The sequence below is a fragment of the Haliotis cracherodii genome, unplaced genomic scaffold (assembly GCF_022045235.1).
Source record: "Haliotis cracherodii isolate W230 unplaced genomic scaffold, xgHalCrac1.p SCAF_11, whole genome shotgun sequence".
NCBI classification, from domain to species: Eukaryota; Metazoa; Mollusca; class Gastropoda; order Lepetellida; family Haliotidae; genus Haliotis; species Haliotis cracherodii.
The window spans coordinates 25,751,302-25,770,099 of record NW_027266266.1 but is presented as its reverse complement, the minus strand read 5'-3'; the positions used below and the strand labels follow the sequence as shown (position 1 = coordinate 25,770,099).

General features: G+C 39.5%; 2 protein-coding genes and 1 pseudogene across 3 annotated transcripts in view; 2 read left to right on the top strand and 1 right to left on the bottom strand.

Moving 5' to 3' along the window:
- The window catches only part of LOC139456368 (sulfotransferase 1B1-like), a 49,544-nt gene extending 30,963 nt beyond the window's left edge, over positions 1-18,581 (top strand). Inside the window, exons 2-6 of one of the 2 annotated variants that reach the window (XM_071238021.1) lie at positions 9,664-9,827; positions 11,400-11,720; positions 13,674-13,777; positions 14,487-14,646; positions 15,701-18,581. In XM_071238021.1, coding sequence (XP_071094122.1) covers positions 9,665-9,827; positions 11,400-11,720; positions 13,674-13,777; positions 14,487-14,646; positions 15,701-15,849 — 897 coding nt within the window. In that variant the 5' untranslated portion in view covers position 9,664 and the 3' untranslated portion in view covers positions 15,850-18,581. The remainder of the gene's footprint in view (positions 1-9,663; positions 9,828-11,399; positions 11,721-13,673; positions 13,778-14,486; positions 14,647-15,700) is intronic. The other variant, XM_071238022.1, reaches the window with a different exon arrangement.
- Positions 891-2,365, top strand: LOC139455965 (uncharacterized; annotated as a pseudogene).
- On the bottom strand, positions 4,052-6,217 carry LOC139455964 (uncharacterized). Its single transcript, XM_071237499.1, has 3 exons — positions 6,057-6,217; positions 4,814-5,075; positions 4,052-4,465 (listed from the first exon to the last, which is right to left on the bottom strand). Exons 1-3 carry the CDS (start codon positions 6,215-6,217, stop codon positions 4,052-4,054), a joined length of 837 nt encoding a protein of 278 aa, XP_071093600.1.
- Positions 18,582-18,798: the final 217 nt, after the last annotated feature.

Genomic DNA, 18,798 nt, shown 5'->3' with positions numbered 1-18,798 from the left:
TATCAGCTGTTCATTCACAGACCCAAACATTAATGAATAGGCCTAAACATTTGATTGTATATTTATTTATGTATGTTTTTATGTAAACAATCTTTCTTTTAGTAACTATAACTATGAAATAAATTTATTCATAGACAAAAATATGCTTGTCAAAATATGATTTATTAATATCGAATAGCCAATATCCTCATGCTACTGGTAGCTGGGCCCTGTTCATCAGCTGTTCCTTCACAGACCCATTTACCAATGTTTACCTTAGTAAATGCGATCAAGTTTCTGCTTGCATAAAGCAGTGTAAAGATATATATATATAATCAGAGCTCCAGATAACTTTTTGAGCAATTGAGTTTTTACTCTAGGGTTTCTATTTTAATTAGGTTATAAGTAAAACATTTTTCATAGGGTAACTAATATTTTTTCACTCATCCATTCATCACTCTATTGGGAATTTCCCAAACTTAGTGAACATTTATTAGATGTATATAACTGTACTTAATATATAGCTCATAATTGTGTTTCGGAAATTAGCTCCGTTGTACGCTTACTGAAAAAGCTTCATTGGGTATTTACGCGTACTGTTTTTATACAGTTTTTCCTTTATTGCATTCGTTTTTGTACGCAAGATAATTAGAAAGTAATTGGGTTTTTCAATATTTTAGGGGAGTATTTTACACAAATATGCAGCTTATCTGTAGCTCTGTATAGCGTACACACACACTTTGATAATGAATATCATATAAATGACCATGAATGTGTCTTCAACTTGTGTATTGTTGATTTATTCCATGTTTGCAAGTGAATTTAGATATTATTATTTTGGTTGATTCCTTGTTAATGTTTGTTCTTGTTGCTTTGTGTTTAATTCCTGTTTTTAAGAAGCCATACAAACAATGACAAACCTGAAGCTTCCGACAGAAAAATTACTCAACGAGGCCTGGGAAACTCAGTTTTGTACAATTTTCTATTACTGGTAAACTCTTAAAGTAAATCACTTGAGGAATTTGAGGTAAATCGACATGTAACATTACTTCATTGTAGTAATATTTTCACTTGCATTTTCATATAATTAATAAGACTTATAAAAAAATAAAAGCTACATGCTTATTTTCTTAATTCTTAAGAGGAAAATCACCTCAATATGCACTTGTTTTTATTTCAACAAATTTAAACCTTTCATTTTTCTGTAACTTACGTTAAATGTATTTAACACAAGGTGAACAAAGTCGTCTCCGGGCAGCTGCGGTTCTCTCCATCCTCCCACATACATCATGTACCGGTACATCAACACTACCAACTCAACCAAAGAGGGCACATCAACTCCATGAAGAAGAAGCCGACTGAGCTATATGGGATGTGTCGTCGGAGGTGGAAATTGGTAGTGGCAAGGATTGTGCTATCACAAGCCCAAGTAGCTTGAATGAGCCTCTTGAAAGATGTCAAAGTAACTCTCAGTCTGTGCAGTGCAGTTTGTTAGGAAGTTGTACCATAGAAACCTACATCAATAATCCCAAAGCTGTTTTGTACTTTGCTGGTTTCCAAGATTATGACCATTTCATGTTTTTCTTTCATTGCTTGGTCCAGCAGTTTTTGAACTGAACTATCAGTGTGAAGTCTTACACCCCAAAGACCAATTGTTTTTAACTCTAATGAAATTAAGACAGACCAAGGATGACATAGAATTAAGTTTCTTGTTTGGCATATCATCATCCATTGTTTCCCAAATTGTAATAACATAGATCAATTTCTTATATTTCCAACTGAAGGAACTACATATATGGCAATCAAGAGCAACTGTTGATGATCACATGCCAACAGATTTCAGTAAGAAGTTTAAAAACTCTAGAGTCATTTTGGATGCAACAGAGATACCAATAAAGAAGCCATCTCATGTTGATGCTCAGAGCATGACATGGTCTAGCTATAAACATCAAAACACATTGAAAACAATGATCGGTTGCACACCCAGGAGGGGCAGTCTCAATTATTAGCGAACCTTTTGGGGGCCTGACAGATCATAGAACAGTCTCCTTTACTTAACCCATCACATGGTATGTTTGAAAAACAGGATAGCATTATGGCTGACAGGGGTATTATGGTTCAAGACTTATTTGCAGCCCAAGATGTTCAAGTAAACACCCCAACTATGTTAAAAGGCAAATCACAGTTAGAACCAGAAGATGTTGTGAAGGACAGAAGAATTGCTTCAAAAAGAATCCATGTTGAACGGATAACTGGTCTGAGTAAGACATTCAAAATTCTGAAAAAACATCTCCCACCAAGTAAAGTAGTACTAGGATCGCAGATTGTTTATGTTGGTTTTGCTATTTCAAATTTCAGAAATTCCATTGTAAATGAATTTGCTTGAAGCATCTGTTCTTTGTGATATCTGTGACTGAAATTTGTAGTAGTAGTAGAATTATATTCAGTAGTGTCAGTGATTGAGAATTGTTTTACACCGCTTTCAGCAATATTCCAGCAATATCATGGTGGGGGACACCAGAAATGAGCTTCACCCATGGTACCCATGTCGGGAATTGAACCTGGGTCTTCAGCGTGATGAGCAAACACGTCAGCAACAAGGCCACCCACTGCCTTATTTAGTAGTTATAAAATCAGTATGGTCACATGGCCTATAATACAGTTTTCCGTAATAAAGAGTGGTCATGTGAGAGCTCGTAATTTGAAAACATGTTTCATATACAGAGCAACACAGATTTATGGAGATGTACATTTCTTGTATTTAGCAAATTGACCACTGAATGAGTGTTGTTAAAGCTATGAAAAGGTAAATATCTTATTCTAATCACAGAGTACCTAGGGCATATAAACATAATAAGATACTCATGTTCAACAAAATCTAAATAACAATATGTATATAAAATATTAGAGTTATCTACATTTTCACATTTATGGAGCTGAACTGAATTCATTAAGGCTTTAAAATGTGACTGGTGGTGTTGAAAATTCAATTTGTAAGGTAAAGTCTAACCATACCTAATATGATGTGTTTTATTGATAAATTAATAATTGAAATATCATTAGTCAAAAGGACTGATTAAGAAAAAAATGCGTTGTATTGAATCCTTGTATAATCAATGTTAGTGTTGCAGCATTCAAGAAGTGAGAATGTGAAACTGTAACGATGAGTGTACATAATCAATACTATTGATAATCACTTCTGTGATATATATAGTCCTACATTGTCTGAAAATTACTGCATTATTTGCACAAACATTTTTCAAAAGTTGAATCATTGAATCGGTCTTTAACTACGAAGAACAGCAATGGGCTCACAATATTTTAGTTATTTGAGGCTTATTCCACTGAAAACATATTCATACAAGGCTAACCTTATATTTGTACAATGTACTGGCTTCTGGCTTTCAACTGAGTGTGAAAATCTCCTCACGACCCAAACAGTTTATAGAGTGTAACTTGTGACACACGCACGTCATATTAAAATGTGAATCTCTCTTATGTCAAAGCAGTTGCTTCTTTTCATTAATTATGTAAACTTTAAAAAATGCAAGATGAAGGTGACATGCTGTCATTTTTGTTTGGTGGTATTACTATATTTAGTCAAACAATTGATTGGCAAACAAAACCACGATATTTTAACTTTGCCAATGACTAGTAATAGTCTCCAACCACAGCAGCTTATTATTTCTAACTCTGTGTACCGTATTTACACCTGATCTCAATGTACCGCTCAACTGATGCTCTTACAATGTGTATGTACATCATGTCTTGAGTGTCTGAATAAATATATGTGTATATATAGAACATTATTTGAGTACTGTGTATATTCTTCAAAAGGAATTTTCATGAATCTTCAACTTCACACTAAACTGTCTTAATGGTAGCTAAATCATATTGGACATGTGCATGATTTACAATTCAAATTGCTTATTCATTGAAAATATAGCACAGAATATGCATGATGTATGCACAATATCATAATTTGTATTAATATAACATTTGATGTTGACTTGAGCATGTGAAACAAATTGATATTTGGAAAAGATGTAAACTTATTTGGGATTTTTTCTTATTAATGAAGATATGGAAAATGTTTACCAGGTTTAATGTGACCATTCCTACCAGCATATAGACATTTCACCTCAACCAAGTTATCAGCATCAATAATGGCATCTGGCGTAGCACCCCGATAGGGTTCAGAACAGGAAACAAATAGACCTGCCTTTTTTGTTTTGATATTGTACAAGGACTCAAATTTTGAAAGTGCTCTTTTCTCATACTGCTTTCCATGAATTACAGGCTTACATGATAATATTTTTGTGGACACAATTGGTTTGCATAACTTCTTATTTCTTCGGTTGGTAATTTTAGTCACTTCTCCAAACCTTGAGGCTGTGAGGCGCCAGTTTCTTTCTGTGTGCCACCCTGGGCTCCGGGACTTGTCTTTCGTTGCTGCCTCAATATCTTTTGCAGATTCCCCACTTACCTGTAAAGAAAAACAAAAGTCAAGACACAAAAGAGATGCCCACTACAATATTTTTTCAAATAGTTTGTTTTACATGTCAGTAATCTGAAAAATACCTAAGATACAAGTCTATTTTTCTGTTACAAGGGAACTTATCTGCTTGGTCAGGATTATGCATTTTTAAAATTAGTTAATTGCATTTAACAAATGACTCATTAACACACAACTCCGAACAGTAAGATGTTGCTATGTTTCCTCACAAGCTATGATTTTAACTGTGTATTACAAAGATCAAATCTGGAAGACTTTAGGTTTTAAAGAAATTTACATGTACATGTATTATACAACAGAATTTCCAGTGCTGTGTACCTTCAGTGCCGTGTCAACCATGTACTCTGTAAATGGCTGTTTAAGGTAGTGATGGTCCTCAGCAGCTGTCTGGACATCAGCCTTTGGGTACAGATATCTCAGAGCGATATTATGAGATGACTTTGAGCAGTAGTTTGTCATCATGTTGCGCACATGATCATTGTAGCCACTCATCTGTCTGTATTTGTGTGGCCTTGGATCTTCCAGCTTAAGCTGAGACCATTTTCTTTCAGACGGCAGTTCTGCAGCTGTTACAGTGATCCTGAATACAATATTTTGATACTACATAATAATCCTGTTCAAAACAGCACTTATACAAATATTTAAAAACTATTATCTCCCATAGACCACTACATTGAGTGTACATAAAGACGTAACATATTTTCCCCTTTGGAATAAAAGGCTTACTTACACATTGAACTAAAACAGCACAAACTTTTAAACGGCATACAATCCTCTGGAGACATGCAAGTATAACTTTCAATGAAATTTTTCTGAACTACATAACTGTACTAGCAGTGTATTTCTAGGAAGTTTCTTCAACTGGCGTTTAGAGTCCATGATAGATTCTACTCTAGAAATACCGTACTCTAAAATACGTCTCCCTCAAAGTCAGTTTCAGCTGAACTGTAACACATGTTGAAAGATATCTCGAAACTGCAACTAACTTGAAACTGATCACTTAAAGTTCAATTCAACATAAACAAGTTAACACACAATACCTTTCATGGGAACAGTTCCTATCAGTTCATGAATTTCTTTCTCTTGTCGACCGTCTTGGTTCCTGATTTGGTGTTTTATCACTGTCAATGTCTGGAGCTTCAGCCTGATGATTTACTGTAACTCTGATGCCTGAGCTCGTGACTTTACACTTGGCAGACGTGATGCATTCCACACCTGACTTCCCTGTTCACTCTGAGTGATGAATGTTGCAGGTCCTTTCTGCCAAGTTATTACTGTAGGACCTGAATATCTGTTTTCCCCTTTTTGAACATGACCAGGTCACTTTATTCTTACTTCATCACCAAATGAGAAATCTAGAGTTTTTGCGCCTCACAAGTTATCTGCTCGCTCCTTGTACTTCAGCTGCTTTTCTCCTCTGAAAACTAAGCTGTTGCACCATGAAAGTTCATCTCAGACTAGAAAGAATGGTTTCATTTGTTCAAGTTTGTCTTTTCTGGGCCACTCAGACTGCAGACATTGGGATATCTGAATGAGAACTGGCTCTTGACTTGTTGCTTGCTTTAATTCACTTGCTGTGATTGAAGGAACTCCATCGGACATAATCATGTTGATTATATCCTCCTCAACCGGATCTTCAGTAATTTCTTCATACACTGGAAGACGTGACAGGGCGTCCACAACATAGTTTTTTTCCTGGCCGTTAGGCGATTGTGTAGTCATAGTTCAGAAGTCGTGCATTCCATCTTGCAATGCACATATGCTGATGTCTAGTCCCTGTAGTCAGGAGTGTAGTTAGTGCTTGATGATCTGTGATCAACTGGAACGTAAGTGTGCCACTTTTCACATGCCCATACACAGGCTAAAGCTTCTTTCTCTCCCACTGAGTATTTCCTCTCAGCTTCTGATAGGGTACGAGATGCAAATGCAACTGTTCTTTCACCAGTGCTATCTTTCTGTGAAAGAACTGCACCCAGACCATATCCTGAGGTATCTGTTGTAACAAATGTATCCAGGTCTGGCTCAAAGCGACCTAAGACAGTACTGGACTGGATAAATGCCTTCACTTTCTCAAAACTAGCTTGAGCTTCTGGAGACCACACAAACCTAGCATCCCCTCCTCATCGGTTCAACTTGAATGGAAAAGGATGCCAGGCCAAGTAATGATCTTAGGGTTGTAGCATCGGTGGGTGGTGGAGCATCTGTGATAGCCTTTACATGCGATGGGTCTGGTTCTACACCTGAAGCGCTGATCACATGACCAAGAACTTGGATTCTCGGAATTCACACTTGTCATTGAGTTTCAGACCGGACTCCTTGAGACGTTGAAGAACTTTAAAGATGTTCATCAGACAATAGCCTCATTTGGCTTTCTCAAGTCAACACATACCCTTGGCTCTCCCGATTTCTTCCATGCAACATGAATTGGAGAAACCCATTCCCAAGCATCAACTTTTTCAATAATTCCTTCTTCTTCCATACGAGATAATTCTGTGGATACTTTCTCTCTCACTGCAAGCGGCAAGCGACGTAACTTCTGTTGCATTGGTTTACAATCGGCCTTCATTTTCACTTTGTGTTAGAAACCCTTGGCCAGACCTCTCCTTCAAACAGTGACTTGTACTCTTGAATAATGTCAGTACCCTGCTTATTGCCCAGGACAACAGAATCCACTTCGTTGCATTTCAGCTCTCTGCCAACAATAGAAAGGTCAAGAGAATGTATCAGGTCAAGCCCTAGAATGCAACTTCCTTTTGCCACAATGTAAAAAGTCCCTTTAGTACGACTGTCTTTGTACTCAACCGTAGCTTTGAAGCAGCCTTTCACATCGATGGGTTTGTGGCAATAGTCAGTCAGCTTGATCTTTGATGTCTGTAGAGCCTCTTTAAGGAAATGCTTAGAATACATCTCTTCTGACAGAATAGATACTGCTGAGCCTGTATCTAAGAGCAGCTTGACTGGCACACCACTGATTGCGACATTTGCAAAGGTTCCTTTTGTGCTTTTGACACTGTTCACTGTTAGAACCTGAACTTCTTCTAGTTCATAATATTCTTCACCTACAACACTTACTGAAGAATATGAAAAGTTTCCAGCTTTTTTGCAAACTTTACCACAATTCTTACACTTAAAAGCTTCTCTTTCCTTGCAAGACATTTGGACTCATGAATGTTTAGTTGAACCACATCGGAAACAGCGCTGCTGGCATGATGGGTCTTTATCGTTATCATGGTGACCTTTTGTACCACACCTTTTGGTGACTTGCCCTGTTTATCTACAGGCCCGAATCCATGTTTCTTGACGTATCTGACAGAAACATTCCTCAGCTGACTCAACGTACTGGTCCCCCGAAGAGTGCCCTCCAAGACATAACAAATATATCGATAGTTGATTTTGTCAGTCACAGTAGGCCTGACAGTGACAGAGATGGCGCTTATTTGACAGGCAAGAAAAGGGCCTAGCAGAAATTGCGGTGCATATCGCAGATTATGAATGTAAGAATACTTGTTATATAAAAAATGGGTTACATACCTCTCGATCAGTTCAAGTTTCCTTCCAGCTGTCGAAGCGTTTCGTTGAAAGAGCGCACATTTGAGTTATGGCACGGACCATTGCAGGTACTGGCTGGCCATGTTTACATGAACTTGGCTACGGCTCTACATGAAATTCGCGCTAATTGATTCGCAGCGCATTGTCTTGTCCAGACTCATTTATGTACAGACCGCCATCATATAGCTGGAATATTGCTGAGTGCAGCGTTAAACAACAAACAAACAAAACAAACAAAACTTATTGCCGAACGTCCTCGACAGAGTGACCCATTTTGTTGTTGTTGATACTCTCTGTAGTATGGGAGGGATGTAGACGACGTTCTCAGAAGCTGCTTACGACCTATTTAATGGTATCTTTGTGCCGAATTTAAAATGTGTTGTAGAGTTAGCTGAAAGTTAGGTGTAGATGATACTGACTGGATGTAGGGGAGTGCTCATATATGTGCCATGGGCCGGAGCCACTGAAAAGCGCCAGTCGGCATGAAGCTAGTGGAGAGTAGTGTCACACAGACTGGTGGCAAGTGCCTCGGACCACTGTATGGATCGGTCTGAGAGCGGCGATGAGCGACGTTGGCAGGTGCGAGAAGCGGGAATAGGCGCGCACGTGTGTGTGTATGTGTGATATGGACTCCTGTTTTGTTGAATAAATGGGTTGGTGGTAAATGAAGTTACAGTTAAGCATATAAAACATATTTGGTAACTGTTGTTTTGTGTGTATCTATGCAGTATTATTATTGTTTGTCGCTTAGGTTTAATTGTGGGAACATTGGCGCAATATTACCATCTTCGTGAGGCAAGTGAGTTAACTGACAATAAAAGTCCAGTTTCCTCCCTTGTCGAACTAGGCTGGTATTATGGAGTTACATTTTGGCTGGACTGACGAGTCTATGCATAGTCCAATCAAAATCGCGCAACGAAATCGAAATCCAGTTCGTAAACTGTCATGTAGATTTCGGTCGATTGCAGGATTTGCAAAGCAACTCGTTGTCAACAGGTATGTTTCTAATCAAGGTGCTCACGTGATTTCATGCACTTCGCGACGTAACCCTCGTTTTATCACAAAAATAAAACTTGATTATCGATCAGATAGTCTTGACTGGGCGCCGCCATTTTGTTTGAAGCAAATGCAAGTGATACGAGAGGTGGAATCTGATTGGTCCATAGGAGAGGCATAGAAGGGACGTAGCTCGTAACAGCCACTAGTGGCGCTACGATCTAGCCCAGGAATTCCATAATACCAGCCTAGTTCGGCAAGGTTGGATACTGGACTTTTACAGTCAGTTAACTCTCTTGTCTCGGGAAGATGCCTGATGACCAATTCTAACCCGGACCTTATGGGTGGTGTGGCTGCTTGTACTAGTCTGCACTAATATCGAGTTTATAGTTCTAGCCCACAGAGAAATTATATGTTCGGCGTAAACGGCGAAATAGCGGCGAAAATTGTGTGAATGGATCACTTAAAATCAGTGATGACACCAGGTGAAAGCCGTAACTAAAGTATGGGAGTTTTAACAGTCTTTGTGCTATGATCGCTTTGTGCATGTCGATCCTGTTCGATGATGCGTCAGTCGATGTAATCACAGGCGCGTGATCTTATATGACGCTGTCTATGTTCAGGATGTCGATTAAACGTCTGGCTGATGAAGCTGGGGACACCTTGACATTGTTGGATGTAGATGGTTTCCTCTTCGCCCCCGACCTGACTGAAGACGTCATCAAAGGCCTCAAAAAGTTTCCTTTCCGGGATGATGACGTCATGGTGTGTTCGTATCCCAAATCAGGTCAGTGAGTGACTTAACGTTATTTTTTTTTATAATGTCACATTAAGGTTGAAAGACTTCACGGAATAACCCACGAGCAGAGTAATAGTACTCACAAACATTCTGATGTTCGATTATTTACACCCGCTTTGAACTGTGGTAGTGTTTCAGTTATTTTACGCATGTCAGGCCGGGGGCTTACAAGTGTGCAGACCCGTGAAGATCCGGGAAGAATAGGTCTTCAGCAACACATGCTTGCCGTAATAGGCGACTATGCTGGTCGTAAGAGGCGTCTAACGGGATCTGGCTCGCTGACTTGGTTGATGCATGCCATCGTATCCCAATTGCGTGGATCGATGCTAATTGTCAATCACTGGATTGTCTGGTCCAGGCTCGATTATTTACAGACCGTCGTCATACAGCTGGAATAGTGCTGAGGGCGGCGTTAAACAACAAATCAAACCAAAACCAAATGCAAGTGTGCCACTTTTGAGGAGAAAAAAAAACAAGCGAAAAAACACTTTCGGTATTCGTAAAGACATTCTGCTGACGATTCCGACTTTATCATGAGCATGTGTTGAGAAATCATTACCAAACAGTGATGATACCAGATGCTCGCGAAAAAGTACATGCCACAAACACGCAAGCAAAATGTTCACCTGAGAACATCTGGTACAAGTCAAAATAGGGAATTGCATTTGGCATCAGTTTTGTCGGCGATGCGTCAAATTTGGAAATGTCTTTCACAAAACGTTTTGAAAGCTGTACTGTGGCCTTAAATGTTGTAACTCTGATCAAACAACTTATATATTACCTATATTTTAGATCTACGATAGTTCTTTCAGTATTTGCCTATAGTGCGTAATACCTCTTTGAAAGTACGATAAAGCTTATTCTCCCAACAGCCACGCAATGAAACATGCAAGTGGTAATCTCAATTATCGTAGCTTCATCGCTGCTTATTTCACTCCTGTGTCACGTGTACTACAAACTAGATTTACGAAATATAAAGCTCAATCTAATTAAAATCATATCTTAGTTCTTGCTACCGCTAAACAAAGATATGAGAACATCCCATTAGGGGTCACGTCGAAACCACCTTTCATCCGACCAATCAGAGCGTCGCTTACCAGATTATGAAAGTAACAGTCGGAATGTGATTTCTAATCATGCAACCTCGAAGACTTTTAACACCGGTTATTCCGAACGATAGTTACGGGCTTAACGAAAGAATCCATACACCCTAGACCATCTTTTAGCCATTCCAGAATGTTCTTTTGTTCAGGTTTCTAAATTTTAATCGGGAATTTGTCAAAATGTTTCAGTAAAGCACAAGAAAGCTGCCTTCTGATTGGCTGATGTCGACTCTTGTCAGTCATTCCATTGGTCAGTCAATGCGCAAGGTCGTTCTGACGTGACCTGTAGTGGGATATCATCGGATCTTTGTTAAGCTGTAGCGAGAACTAAGATCTGATTTTAATGAGATTGTATAAAGCTCCTCTTCGCCTTTGTCAGCTTAACACAGAAAACGTAATAATTAAGCTTCAGCACCATCAATGACCTTGATTATAAGCGGAGATAATTGTGTTTCAGGTTGTCACTGGGTGTGGGAGATACTTCGCATGCTACAGGAAGGAACAATTGACGTGCCCCTACAAGAGAAGGAAGACCTAATGATGGAATGGAAGACACCAGAGTTCATGGACAAATTCCCGTCCCCACGGGTTCTAAATAACCACGTACTGCTGAAACATCTTAACCCAGAGCTCTTTGAGAAGAAGATCAAGATCGTCATGGTCATCCGCAACCCCAAGGACGTTGCTGTATCTTTTTATCATCACCACAAGAAGCTCGTGGAGTATGACTACAAGGGGAAGTTCGAAAATTACGTACGACATTATCTAGAGGGAAAGGGTAAGTTTCAATTGCTTCAGAATATAAATTAATTTATATTGAAGTGAGTGAGATACGGTTGATACAACCTTGTTTAAAATATTTAGAGTTGGTTGGTTGGTTGGTTTGTTGTTTAACTCAGCAATATTCCAGCTATATGACGGCGGTCTGTAAATTATCCAGTCTGGACCAGACAATCCAGTGATTATTACCATGAGCATCGATCCACACAATTGGGATCAATGACATGCCTCCACCAAGTCAGCGAATCTGACCACCCAATCCCGTTAGTCGCCTTTTACGACAAGCATAGTCGCCCAATAGACCAAGTATGGGTTGCTGAAGACCTATACTACCCCGCAATCTTCACGGGTCAAATATTTGTGTCATCCGGGTTCGGGGTTCGTTGCTCAAGCTATTGGTCTGTCTTGCCAAGCTACTGGTCTGTCTTGCCAAATATTTACAGTGTTTGGCAAGAATTTATAGAGTGTCTGGCAAGACAGACCAGTAGCTTGAACAGCGAACCCCGAACCCGGATGACCGTGTGACGCCTAATCAATCAGATCACACATTGTGACCACCCGATTATCGTATGAAGGACCGACCGGGATATTATCGAAACAAGAAAATTGTCCCCGAAAATTCTTGAAAAAACAATTATGCTCCAGGGTGTTGAAAAAAATTTACATTGTTGCGAGCTGCCATTAAGATAAAAATATCAGAGTTAATTAACAATATATTTGGTTTTGCAGCTGTAACTGAAAAGAAATATCTTGTCTCCATACATTAGAAGTTTCAAATCACAATGACAACCTCGGTTTGAAACAGCGGCACGTTCGCTTACAAGTTCAAATTAGCGATTAAATCGACAGTTAACCCAGCTCTACACTGATAAAATGTGTATTTCCTAAATATACTCGCAAGAGTTCAACTGACACGATATAAAATAAGAACCTGATCAAAGTAGACGCTCACATCTGAAAATTAATATTTTCAAACAGGTTTGGTTTGGTTTGTTGTTTTACGCCGCACTAAGCAATATTCCAGCTATATGACGGCGGTCTGTAAATAATAGTCTGGACCAGACAATCCAGTGATTTACATCAATCCACGCAATTGGGATCGATGACATCAAACCAAGTCAGCGAGCCTGACCACCCGATCCCGTTGGTCGCCTTTTACGGCAATCATGGGTTTCTGAAGACCTATTCTACCCCGGATCTTCACGGGTCATTTTCAAAAAGACAATCTGTAGAAATCGAGTCTGCAACAGACAATCCAGTGATTGACATTAGGAACAACGATCCACGCAATTGGGATCGATGACATGCATCAACCAAGTCAAGGAGCCTGACCACCCGATCCCGTTGGTTGCCTCTTAATTACGACAAGCATAGTCCAGTAAACAATTTTACACATTTAATGACACATGTCGCGCTCAGAAATGACGTTATGACAAGACGAAGATGCAGCTTCACGCTGCGACGGTCCTGACTGGAGCATACCGATGGCTCTCAAGCGGTCATTTTCAGATAGGGATGGCATCTCCAAACTTCAAATATTGATTAAGATTTGATGTTTTTACGTGTTAAAGTTGACAAGACAAGCAGAACCAATGCATACCGAATCCCTACAACACCCATCAGATCATGCTTTTCTGCTGAGATTACGTTTGTGCTACATGTTTTCATATTTTAGTGTCCGATTTGGACACCAGAAAGGGTTTTCTTGTATGCAACCGATTGGAAAGGAGTGTCATAGGAACTTTTGTCGCTGACTATAAACCTCTGTTCGTCCGACCCTACCTTCAAAGCGATCTTGTTTGAAACGAGGATTAATGTCTGAAGGAATATTACCTCGTATCCATGATTCGTTACCATGGACGATTTCACTAGGTAAAGTGTCGTCCCGATTAACGCGGTCTCACTGTACGTGATTAATGAAGAAACGCCCATATGCTCTTCTATGTTGTAGTTGACGGGTGTTGTGTTTTCGACTATACACGGGAATGGGAGAGGGAGATCGCTGATCACCCCGAACACCCAATACTTGTCCTCTCATACGAGGACATGAAAGAGGTAAGTGCATGCATCCGCTTAGCCTTTAAGGTCATTGATTGATTGTTTGTTTTTTACGCCACACTCAGCAATATTCCAGCTATATGACGGCGGGATCGGGTGGTCAGGCCCGCTGACTTGGTTGATGCATGTCATCGATCCCAATTGCGTGGATCGATGCTCATGATATTAATCACTGGATTGTCTGGTCCAGACTCGATTATTTACAGTTGGTTTGTTGTTTTACGCCACACTCAGCAATTTTCAAGCTATATGACGGCGGCCTGTAAACAATCGAGTCTGGACCAGACAATCCAGTGATTAATGTCATGAGCATCGATCCACGCAATTGGGATCGATGACATGTATCAACCAAATCAGCGAGCCTGACCACCCGATCCCGTCAGTCGCCTTTTACGACAAGCATAGTCGCCTTTTACGGCAAGTATGGATTATTTACAGACCGCCGTCAGAGGTGGAATGGTGCGGCGTTAAACAACGAACCAACCAACCTTTTATCTAAGTTACTGACTTGCTATTTGTAAACACGACTACAAGACACAACAGGCTTGCATGAACATGAAAGCTTCAGAAAACCCGAAATTTCAAGGTGAAGAGACGTTGATCTATTGCGTAACTGGTGTGTATGATTTAACTGAATGTCGATACGTAGCCAATCCAAATGTCTCCAGGACGCGCTGCTCTTCTCACATCGTCCTTTATGTTATAGGATCTGGAGAGAGAGGTGAAGAAGATCGGAAAGTTTCTTGGGAAGTCTTATGAAGAAGCCTTCTACAAGAAGATAGCTGACAAGTGCACGTTTAAGAAAATGAGGGACAGAAAGGGTGCAGTCTATTCAGAATGGGGTGACAACATATTCTACAGAAAAGGTAAGTTTCTTGCCCTCAGTGTCTTTAATAAATGTCAGCACCTACGAAGAAGATTCTTCCTCAGACACAATAAACAGTTACTTGTTTGTTTGTTGATTAACGCCGCACTCAGCAATATTCCAGCTATATGCCGGCGGTCAGTAAATAAACGAGTCTGGACCAGACAATCGAGTGACTGACATTATGATTGTTTGTTTGTTTGTTGTTTAACGCCGCACTCAGCAATATTCCAGCTATATGACGGTGGTCTGTAAGTAATCGTGTCTGGACCAGACATTCCAGTGATTGACATCATGAGATCGATGCATGTCATCGATCCTAATTGCGTTGAACGATGCTCATGATATCAATCACTGGATTGTCTGGTCCAGACTCGATTATTTACAGACCGCCGTCATATAGCTGGAACATTGCCAAGTGCGGCGTTAAACAACTAACCAACCAACCTTATGAGCATCGATCCGAAGAAGTGGGATACGATGACCTGCACACCCGTAAAGATCCGGGGTAGAATAGGTCTTCAGCAACCCTATTCTTGCCGTAAAAGGCGACTATGCTTCTCGTTTAAGGGATCGGGTAATCGGGCTCGCTGACTTGGTTTGATGCATGTCATCGATCCCAATTGCGTGGATCGATGTTCATGATGCCAATCACTGGATTGTCTGGTCCAGATTCAATTATTTACAGACCGCCCTCATATAGCTGGATTATTGCTGAGTGAGGCGGTAAACAACAAACCAACCAACGATGACATGCATCAACCAAGTCAGGGAGCCTAACCATCTGATCCCATTAGTCGCCTCTTACGACAAGCATAGTCGCCTTATGCGGCACGCATGGGTTGACAGTCCTGGTCCGCGCTTGACACAACATAGTGTGGCGGGCCGGTCGGCTAACGTGCTTATGGTCCGACCTAATGGTGCTCATGGCAAGGGTTTTTACTACGTATTGGACTTTGATTCTTCTTCCTAAATGAAGCTAAAGCGCTGTTTTGCAAGTGTTCAAATCCAAACTCGCTCACTTACACTCGTTTGCTTTCCCTGTGCCTGTGTAGGTGAGGTCGGTGACTGGAAGAACTGGTTCACAGTAGCCCACAGTGAAATGTGTGACCGGATATGTGATGAGAAAATGGCAGGCTCCAAAATAAGCTTCCGGTATACATTAAACAACACGGAAACGAACAACAACAATGCTGGGTCTTGAACAAATTAATCGTCATCTCAGTGCCTATATTAACCAAGAAATGAAGAGAGAATAGCTTTAGCAATTGTGACAATTACAATATCCTGTGCAAATGAGATTTTTTGTGGTAGTTTTACTTGACATAAAGAGTTTGTAAATTTTACTTGAATGTCACTGTCCACTCAGACAATAAGATGTTAGTAGACTTTTCCAATCTGTTAACATTAATATTTTTTATTAGGTGGCAAGGGATAATTAGTAATCAAATTTACTTTCATTGTCCCTTTCCTGAATGAGAGAAATTCTATTTGGCATACAGCAACAACACACTGATGAACACAAAGAATTTTAAACCTCGGTGGGATTCGCACCTCCAACCACCTGATTTGTAGGTCCCGAAGCTACCACCTGTCCAACGGAGACTGTTTGCTCACAAGTGTTAATGTTCCTAGTCACCAATAGCTTGGTTTATTTGTAAATATTTATGGTAATGGTGTACACAGTTCGTTGTACGTTTAGGTGGTATATGTGCTATGCAAGTGACCGTGAATCTGATTTGCACGTCTAATTTCAATATATATTTATACATCTCACCCATATTTGATTTATAGCCTGATGATATGCACTTTATTAAACATGTTTATACAATCTTTACACAATCTTGTGTGGAGTCCCTCAAGGATCTGTTCTTGGTCCCATCCTATTCATGCTCCCACACGATCTCTCAGCAGCATTGTCAGTAAGCACGAAATTGATCAACATCGGTATGCAGAAGACAATCAACTGTACACCTGTTTTACACAAGATTCGACCGACAAATGTATGACAAGAATTGAGAGCAGTGGATGACATCTCAGAAAGAATTAATCTCGATCGGATCCAAGCACCAACTTCAGCATTGTACAGAGTTTCATCATCTTGATATCGACAATACACCATCTGCCAGAGAGTAACCAACTTGGGTGTGGTTCTCGACCAACAACTTGCCATGTTACATGGGTGTGTCAGACAGCAAATTATCACCTCAGAAATATCGGATAGCCAAGGCATTATCTCACAGGACCGTCAACTCTAAAGCTTGTTCTCTCTCTAGTAATTTCCAGAATAGACTATTGCAACTGCCTCCTTGTGAATGTCTCCAAAGAGCAGATATGCAGACTCCAGAAACTCCAGAATTCGGCAGCAAGAATCGTTAACAGAACAGCTAAATACAACCACATCACTCACACACTGAGAGAACTCCAATGGCACCCTGCGGCAGCTCGCACTGAGTACATGATCGTTCTCGGTGCCTACAAATGTTTCAACAATATTGCCCCAAAGTATCTCCATGAACTCGTACCACACTACCATCCACACAAAACTATTTTCTATTCTATGAAGCTCTCTTCAAATAATGTGAAATTGTCTCCTCCAATGCCTGATCTTAAAACCGATCTTTTTAACAAAAGCTATCAATGCTAAGCGTACCAAACACAAAGTTTTGTGCCCTTATAATGCACTATATAAATACATGCATTTTTTTATTATTATTACTTAAAGGTGTTTGGATCATGGGAATGTTGTTCTTATAGGTGTTGTTTAGGCTGTGACGCGATAGCTCATTTCTGTTTAGACCCTAAACGTGTTTAGATAGAACATAGCAACTGTGCATACCGTTTAGGATTGAAACTCTTCCTAAACATGTGTTGTATGTGTTTACATTCTCAACACATTTTGACAGTGTGGTTTAAGTAGTGAATAATACTAATTTAATAATCTTCAGCATCTTCGTGCAATCTACTAGTCATGAGAGATTATTTACGCTGTTTACTAATCTTCTGGCCGCTTTTCTTTTCAGAGGTGCACCTGTTCAAAGTTGTATTCAAATAACGAGTCACCGTCATTTTTAAGCGTATTCGTTCTATCAATTATTATAAAATTTTGTATTGAAACTTTTCATCAGACAAGCATATACTGGCTGAAATAAAGTTAAATAATAATAATAATAATAATAGTTCTTTAAAGGGAAACAAAAGCTGAGGAGATTAATGTGATGATTATAGGCTGATAAACTTGATGCCAGGCTGTCTGATGGTGTCTAAAAATCAAGCAAACAAGGGATGATTATTCGATTTGAAGTATCTGATTTAAGAAATAAACGACTTGTGAGACAATAAAACGTACAATAAAACCGTGAAGGGAGAATCAACCATGAGAAACGCAGGCCTGAGTGTTTTCCCTGTAGTATTTTATTGTACGATAAACAAAGCCAAGAGTCGTTTATTTCTTACATGAGATACTAACACTATGTGCAACCTCTTTAAACATATTTACCCGTATTTAAATATTGATGACTCCCAGAATAGAATCCGACCTCGGCAATATCGGACAAATCCATTTTAAGAACGGTGGTTTAATTTGATATGCTCACAATTTGCACGTCGATTATCCGTACGTTTTCTCCCAATATTTTCACGGGTTGTTTTAGCGTGCATGTATATTATTTGCAGACTGCTGTCATATAGCTGGAATATTGCTGAGTGCGGCGTCAAACAAACAAACAAACCAAGCATGCTGATACAGATTATGTATTAAAGGTGATTTGCTGTAACCCTTTGAACTACGTGTTTTTTGTATAATACTTGTTGTTTCGATACATTTTGGAAAATATTCTTGTTTTCATACTACGTTGTACACGTTGGATGCTATTGTTATTTCGATACTATTTAATATAATACACGTTGGAAGTATTGTTATTTTAATACGACTTTGTCGATACTACATTGTACATGTTGGAAACTATTGGTATATCAATACTACATTGTACATGTTGGAAACTATTGGTATATTGATGCTACATTGTACATGTTGGACACTATTGGTATATCGATACTACATTGTAGATGTTGGAAACTATTGGTATATCGATACTACATTGTACATGTTTGACACTATTGGTATACTTATGCTACATTGTACATGTTTGAC

Bases quoted from the DNA above. Each gene is read 5' to 3' on its own strand.
- LOC139455964 (XM_071237499.1), bottom strand. From the start codon at position 6,217: ATGACTACACAATCGCCTAACGGCCAGGAAAAAAACTATGTTGTGGAC. The intron at 5,076-6,056 runs GCAAGCAACAAG...TATTGTATTCAG, and splicing joins ATCACAGCAAGTGAATTAAA to GATCACTGTAACAGCTGCAG. The intron at 4,466-4,813 runs GTACACAGCACT...TTTTCTTTACAG, and splicing joins TGGTTGACACGGCACTGAAG to GTAAGTGGGGAATCTGCAAA.